The sequence below is a fragment of the Lipotes vexillifer genome, unplaced genomic scaffold, assembly GCF_000442215.2.
Source record: "Lipotes vexillifer unplaced genomic scaffold, Lipotes_vexillifer_v1.1 scaffold914, whole genome shotgun sequence".
Classification (NCBI taxonomy): domain Eukaryota; kingdom Metazoa; phylum Chordata; class Mammalia; order Artiodactyla; family Lipotidae; genus Lipotes; species Lipotes vexillifer.
In genome coordinates, this window is record NW_006780388.1 from 2,802,979 (window position 1) to 2,810,283 (window position 7,305).

At 58.5% G+C, this 7,305-nt stretch overlaps 1 protein-coding gene across 1 annotated transcript in view; it reads left to right on the forward strand.

Annotated features, from left to right (window-relative positions):
* The first annotated feature begins 6,843 nt into the window (after positions 1-6,843).
* The window catches only part of HS3ST6 (heparan sulfate-glucosamine 3-sulfotransferase 6), a 7,112-nt gene continuing 6,650 nt past the window's right edge, over positions 6,844-7,305 (forward strand). Inside the window, exon 1 of the mRNA XM_007453561.1 lies at positions 6,844-7,256. Coding sequence (XP_007453623.1) covers positions 6,844-7,256 — 413 coding nt within the window. The remainder of the gene's footprint in view (positions 7,257-7,305) is intronic.

Here is a 7,305-nt window from a genome sequence, read left to right on the forward strand (position 1 = left end):
AACCCCCCCCCCACTGTCTTGATTTCCCACTCCACAAATGATAGCAGTGTTTTGTTTTGTTTTGTTTTAATCATAACTGTGTTGTTTTTATTACCCACAGCCCCTGCACCCAAACCCCTGCACCTGGGCCTCTAGGCCAGCCAGAGTCCATTCTAGAATGGGGTAATCTTGTTCCCTACCCCAAACACGGAGCCCTGAAGGAGTGCTGCCCGAGGTAGAATCAGGTGAATGTGAATCAAACTGCACTGCCTTCTGCTTGCTCCCTCTGCAGGGGCTGCACAGTCTCAGGATGAGCAAACCACACATCTGCATGAGTGAATCTGTGCCCTGGTGATGCAGGAACCCCAGGACCACCTGTCACTCTCCCCTGGCCCTGGGCACTAGGGCTCTGCTTAAGGAGCTTAGGGGCAAGAAGCCCAGGGAAGACAGTTGGTGGGCCTCCCATGCAGACAGGAGGGGAGGCTGCTGGGGAGGGGACTGAGGGTTACCTGTCTATAAGCTCCTTCCACCCCAGCCCCTCAGCACCCCCAGCACCTGTCTCTAGGCATGATTTGTTCCTTGTAAAACCGTGGAGATTATCCATGGTTCAGCCCCTGGTTTCATGTCTTATCATGTTTCATCTCCAACTAGGATGTTTACAAACTCCTCTTGGCTGCAAAGGGCTTGGTGGCTGCACTGCTGGAGGCTGGAGCAGAGACGAGGCGGGCCCTGTGGGCTCTGCCCCACCTCACCCCGAGATGCAGTCTGCCTGTGGCCCTGGGCTCCCCCTCCCATCTCCGACTGCAGTGGCTTTTTGGTCCCATAGTCTCAAGAGTGTGAGGTTTTTTGTACCCCATGTTTGAGACTGGAGCCCCTGGGGTGTGTCTGGAAGTTGGGGGAGGACAGGGAAGCTAGAGTCAGAGGAAGGACAGCGCTGACCAGTATAGGGGACAAGGATGGAGTCATTGTTCTCTGAGGAGGGGGTGGGAGTCAATTTTGAAGGTCCTGTTGTCAGAGCAGGAAGCCTGCCACTTAGGGAGGGGTCTGGTGGGGAGCAGGGCAGAGTGCCAGGCACCTACCCCAAGATGCTCGGCCCTGGGCTCTGGGTTCTGGGTCTTCCTGAGCCCCAGCTGAACAAGACTGGCTGCACACCTGTCTGTATGTCTGTCTGGCCAACTGTGGGCATGGGGGTGTTTCTCCTGGAATTGCGGTGGGATGGAGTGTGGCCCTCCGTGGGGGTACTGTTCACTGGCTGTGCTGGCCGTGCACCTGTGAGTAGGTCACTCGTGTTCAGGGAGGTTCAAACTTGGGGCTCTCCACACTGGGTGGGGGACAGTGGCTGGGGCCGGGCAGCAGGTCTCTGAACCCCACTCCTGCCTGTGTGTGTGTTACGCCCATGGTCGTGTGCCCTCTGCAGAGCGTGGGGTTCCTGAGCCTGCGCCGGGTCCCTTGCTTCTGACAGAACATGCTCACAGTCAGCTGCCAGTCCATGAGGACCCTCACCAGGGCACAGGCGGACAGACCTGGCCAAAGAGCCCCAGTGTCTTAATGTGAGGCCTCTTAGATGATTCCCAGCCTTCCCCATAATGCCAAGAGGCTCCCACGCCCAGAGGCCTGGCGTGGGGCTGTGAAGCTGGAGGAGGTGGGGATGGGGTGGGGTCAGAGGGAGTCCTGTTTCTGTGTGACCCTCCTTTCTTCCCCCTTTAGACTCACCTTGGGTATAAAGGCTGTTACCAGCCCTCCTCTTTGCAGGGCTGGGACTGCCAGCCAAGAAGGACTGTTGTAAATTGAGCTGGGCCAGGCTGGTGGGTGGGAAGCAATTTGCAGGCCCAGGTATGCATCCTGAGAACCCGGAGCCCTGCCCTCTCCTGGAGAAGCAGGGGCCTGTGGCAAAAGGCCCACTGTCTGTGCTGAGCCCTCCAGGAAGACCCAAGGGAAAGGAGTGAGGGTGGCTGGAAGCAAGCTGGGGGCCATCCCTGTGCAGCAGAGGGGTCTGGCTCCTTCTGGCAAACCCTGGAGCCCTAGGCAGGCTCCATGCATGTGTGTGACCACTCAGGGTGGCTGGGGGAAGCCCTCGCTCCTCCCCACTCCTTGCCAAGGGGCCCTTCATATGTCCTTCCTGATGCTGGAAATATTGTCTGCCCTGGCAAACCCTTGTGTCCCATGGTGTCCCCACATCTAGCTGGTCACCAGGAACAAGACCCTGGGTTCCAGCAAGCCAGGCTGGCTGGACACCTTGAGACTAGGGAGGCCTTTCCTCTCCAGCCTGGACCCCCAGGAGGATGAATTATGAAGTACTTAGGTCTTTCAGGGTGGGAGCAGCTTCAGGGCATCCCTTCTTGTGTCAGGGTCACTGTCACATGTCCACTATCTTCTTATCATAAAGAGCTTAGAAGCCAGGCACCCAAAGAGCTGCTTGCACACCCTGGTGTCATCTTTGTTTTATAAAGTAGGAAAATGAAGCTCAGAGAGGCTGGATACCTGCCGAGGTCACCTGCTAGGAGGGGTAGAGCTGGGATTCAATCAGCCTTCATCGCCTAAAAAGTTCTTGCTGTCAGCTCTGTACTGTGCTGCACGAGCCCCGCCCCCACCCCCCACTCCCCATGGCCTTCTGGCCCCCTTGTTCCCTACCAGGCTGAACTGGGCTCTGGGGGTAGGTGGGTAGACGTCTCTTAGGGGTCCCTCCCCAGGAGGAAATTGCATCCTCTATGTGCTCAGGCAAATCTGGCATCTCAAGTGGAAAAATCCCACACAAATCAAGGACAGCTGGGCCCGCCCTCGGCCGCAGCCCCCTCCCCTCGGCTCCCCTTGCAGGCTGAGGAATCCCAGCAGGCTGTGGGAGTGGGTCTGGGGGGTAAGGGTGTGGTTCTAGGGGAGGAAGTTTCTGGAAGGCCCGAATGTGTGAAATCTCCCCCAGCTGTCCCCCACAGAGGGAGGGACTGCACGGTGTTATTAATTATTTTCCAGAGTGGGGCAGCTGCTTGCACACCCTGCGATGCTGTGGGGGCCTAGGCTGGGGGTGCCCACTCTGCAGAGGGGACAGGCTGGGAAGGAGGTGGAGAGGGGCATGGGAGAGGGATCCACACCTAGACTCTCTCAGACATACACACAGAGTCAGTTACTCAGTCACTCAACAAACATTCATAAGCACTCACCATGCTTAGGCATGGAGCCACAGCAGGGCTCAAGACTGACCCCATCCCTGCCCTTGCAGAGCTCATGGGTAGGTGGAGGAGATAGATGGGGATTAAAATCACCCACAGGGAAATAATTAGAGTCTGTGAAGGAAACACAGACATAGCTGGGTAGCTGGGTCATGGATTTGTGAGGCCAGGCTGGGCCTTCCTCCCACCATGACCTTGCTCCTCAGGACTCCCTTCCTAGACCTGCCCTCTCTGATCCCCTCTGCTCTGGCCCCCCTTGTCATCTCCCCCAGGGATGATGCGTATGTGACCCAGCAGCCTGTGCAGCTCAGCCCACCTCCTCTCCCACATTCTCCCTGTTCCTGCCTGGCTGCCACATCGGACCCAACTTATTTGCTCATCTGATGGCTGGCCTAAGGAGGGACCTCTGCCTGGCCATCCTGCATGGGGGTCCAGACAAGGTGAAAGGGGAATTGAAATTGGGCCATGTGGAGCCCTCAAAGCCGAGGGGCCCCAGGGGAGATCAGGCTGGGCAGAAGCGCCTGGCTGACACCTGTTTTCTCTTGACAGGAGGCGCGACCAGACAGGGCAGGAGTTGAGCCACCCTCTCAGGGCACAGGGACAGCCACCCACCCTGTGCCCCCATGGCCTGGTCTCTTTTGGGGCCCCAAAGTGACTTTTCACCTTGTGGCTCAGAGAGGGGGATTCACTGTCCCTAGATCACACAGTGGGGAGCTGGGGCTGGACTCTGATGGCAAAGCAGGGCAGAGGCAGAGTGGAGGAGCCACTCAGACATCCTGGGGAGGAGGGAAGGCAGCAGCTCTGGGGGTGAGGAGCATGGAGATGTAGATTCTGAAATTCCCAGATTTAACCTTCAAAAGGACTCTTCATAAAAGGCTAAATGTAGTTACTGTCTACCTAGCAATTCCACTCCTAGGTATATACCCAAAAGAAATGAAACATATGTCCACAAAAGAACTTGTAAATCAACATTCACAGCAGCATGATTCTCAATAACCAAAAGGTGGATAAAACTGAAGTGTCCATTGACTGATGAATAGATAAACAGAATGTGATCCAGCCATACAGTGGAATATTATTCAGCCCTAAAAAGGAATGAAGCATTGACACACACACTACAACATAAATGATCCTTGAACACACTATGCTGAGCGAAAGAAGCCAGTTGCTAAAGGCCACATAATGTATGATTCCACTTATATGAAATGTGGAGAAGAGACAAATTCACAAAGACAGAAAGTAGATTAGTGGTTGCCAGGGGCTGGGGGAGGGGAGAACAGGGAGTGACTTCTAACGGGTTTGGGATTTCTCTTTGGGGTGATGAATATGTTCTGAAATTTATTGTGATGGTTGTACAACACTGTGGATATACTGAAAACCATTGAATTTGAGAAACTAAATGGCCGAATTGCATGTTATGGGAATTACATTTCAATGAAGCTCTTCCTTCAGAGTCAGGTTTCTATTTTAGGGACCAGAGATTTGGGCTGGTAGGAGCCTGAGGCCATGTGCTAGAGAAAGATGAGGCTGGGACCCACTCCTCAGGGATGAGCCTCGGCTCTACCCCATTCCTCCTCCTCGCCACCCCCATCCCATCACTATGCTCTCTGCTGCTGGGCCTTTCCCCAGCCGACTGGGATGCTGTCCTGCTCCTTGCCTGACAATCACCTACTCTAGAAAGCCTTCAGCCTCTCTCTCCACTCCCATCCTTCCACTGGCTTGTCTCTATTGAGTGCCTATCAGGTACCAGGCTCTGTGAGGTACACTGGTGAACAAACTTCCCAAGGCTGCCATCCTGGATGTCCTCAGATTTGCACCCACCCCTCACCTGAGAACCAGATGGTGGGTGGAGAGAGGGGATCAGATGCCAAACACCAAGCTGACTCTTGTCCCTGGACCTCACTCCCCCACCCCCAGCATGTTTGGTGTCCTGCTGTTCTTGGTAAGTTCTTCCTGGAAAGCCCTCAAGGTGTATCTGTGTGTGTGAGTGTGTGTGTGTGTGTGTGTGTGTGGTGGGGGGCGGGACTAAGGAAAAGGCATTCCCAGCAGGGAGAACAGCATGAGCAAAGGCTAGGGGGTGCCTAGCCAGTGCCTGTGCTGGGCAGGGAGATGGAGGGGCCATCAGGTTTTAAAGCTGGAATTTGGAGCCCTGAGTGGTGGCCGCTGAGGCTCTGGGTGGGTGCTGCAGGTGGAGTGGGTGGCTCTAAGGAGAACCAGAACCCGTTTTAAGCTAGACCAGAAGAAGAACTTCCTGTGACCCTGCATGTGCCGGCATGTACCCCAGACAGCGCTGTGCCAACACCCCACAGACAGGGCTCCTGGCTGAGTCATACCCTGACAAGCAGATGCAGGCATGGCATCTGGGAACTGGGCTGAGGGTCTGGTCAGTGGTCTTCACCTCACTGGCTCTGCAGAACCCTCTTCCGGCCAAGGCTACCTCTGGGTGGGTCATGGAGGCCCCTGCCCTGGGGAAGTGCTCGAGGTTGCCCTTAGATCCAGATACCATTAGGCTCAGGAGCAGCCCATTAACCAGCAGAAGCCAGGGCAGTAGTCTCTGGGCATTGGCTGGAGGAAGGCTGGCCTCTTCGGGGAGCCCATGCCCACCTGCACCAACCCTGAGGCCAGGAAGCCTGGGGTAGAGGCAAAGGCAGGACATGGGTTCCATTCTGTCTCTACCTGGGGCTGTGCTCACCTTCTCCCAGCCAGCTCTCCTCTGCCTTCTTTGTGCTGGGCTGGGGGTTCAGTGAGCCTGGGGGTGCGTAAAACTCCCGCAGAGTGTCCAGCGCCCAGCAGGTCTCATTACTGGGAGTGGCCCCTGAGTCTCCCTGCCCCTCAGAGGAAGCTCCTAGGACAGGACCCCGACTCCTCCTTCTAGTTTCCCCAGCACAGGTCTCCCAAATCCTTCACATCTCCAATAGGAGCCGCTTTGCCAGCGCCAGAGATGGGTCACTGACATCCCAGGGCAACACCAGGTGGACTAGGCTGCACAGACAGACCGTGTGACATGGTAAAAATGGTCAGAAGACTGAGGTCTGAATTTCACTGGGCCCTTGGGAAAGACGCCTGTCCTCCCTGAGCCTGTCTCCCAGACTTTAAAGTGGTAATCAACTTGGCTAGTCCTCTCCAACCGCCCTGCCCGTGACCCTGACGCATGGCAATGGCAAGCCAACTATCAGCAAGATGCGCCCCATTCTCGCCGCAGACTTCCCTCCACCTTCCCGGAACCCCTCTGCGCACTAGGGCCAGGTGCACGCGACTTCTTGGCCCACTTGTTCCTCCCGCGCACCTGCCGCGCTGCCCTCGTCCAGGAGGGGCAGCGATCGGCCCTCTAAGAGCGGGTCCTTTGGCCAGCAGCTCAGTCCTGTCACCGTCCTGCGTCCCAATCTGCCGCCGCCGCATCCCGAGCGGGCTGGGGCCTGGGGTCTCCAAGCGGGCGCGTCCGGCTAGTCACTGAGGCTCGGAATGGCGCAGCGGCGCCCGTAGGTGCCGGCGAGTCCCGGGTGGAGCAGTGGTTCAAGCGGGGCGGGGCCTCTGGGCTGGGCGGGGCATCCCGCCCTAGCACTGGTCCCTCTCGGCTCCCAGAAGACTGGGCAGTGGGGCGCAGAGCAGAAGCCGGGCGCAAGCGGACTGAGCGCGGCGCGGGCGGGGATGTGCGCCCTCCTGCAGCCCCCGCTCCCAGGCCTGGGAGCTGTGTGGCCCCATGGCAGGTAGCGGCGGCCTGGGCGGCGGGGCAGGAGGCAGCCAGGGCGCCGGGGGCGGGCCTGGGGCCACGCTTCGGGCGCCCCGTGCGCCTCTGCTGTTCGCCGCTCTGGTGCTCGGAGCCTACTGCCTTTGCGCCCTCCCCGGACGCTGCCCGCCGGCCGGCCGCATCCCCGCGCCAGCCCCCGCGCCCGCCGAGCCGCCCCGCGCAGCCCGCAGCCCAGGGACGTCCGGCCTGCCGGTGGCCAGTGGCTCGGGCCGCCGGCGCTTCCCGCAGGCGCTTATCGTGGGCGTGAAGAAGGGCGGCACGCGCGCCCTACTGGAGTTTCTGCGGCTGCACCCCGACGTCCGCGCGCTCGGCTCGGAGCCCCACTTCTTCGACAGGTGCTACGAGCGCGGCCTCGCCTGGTACCGGTGAGCGCTCGTCCCGTCCGCCCCATCGGCTTTCTGGCGGGGGGCCTCC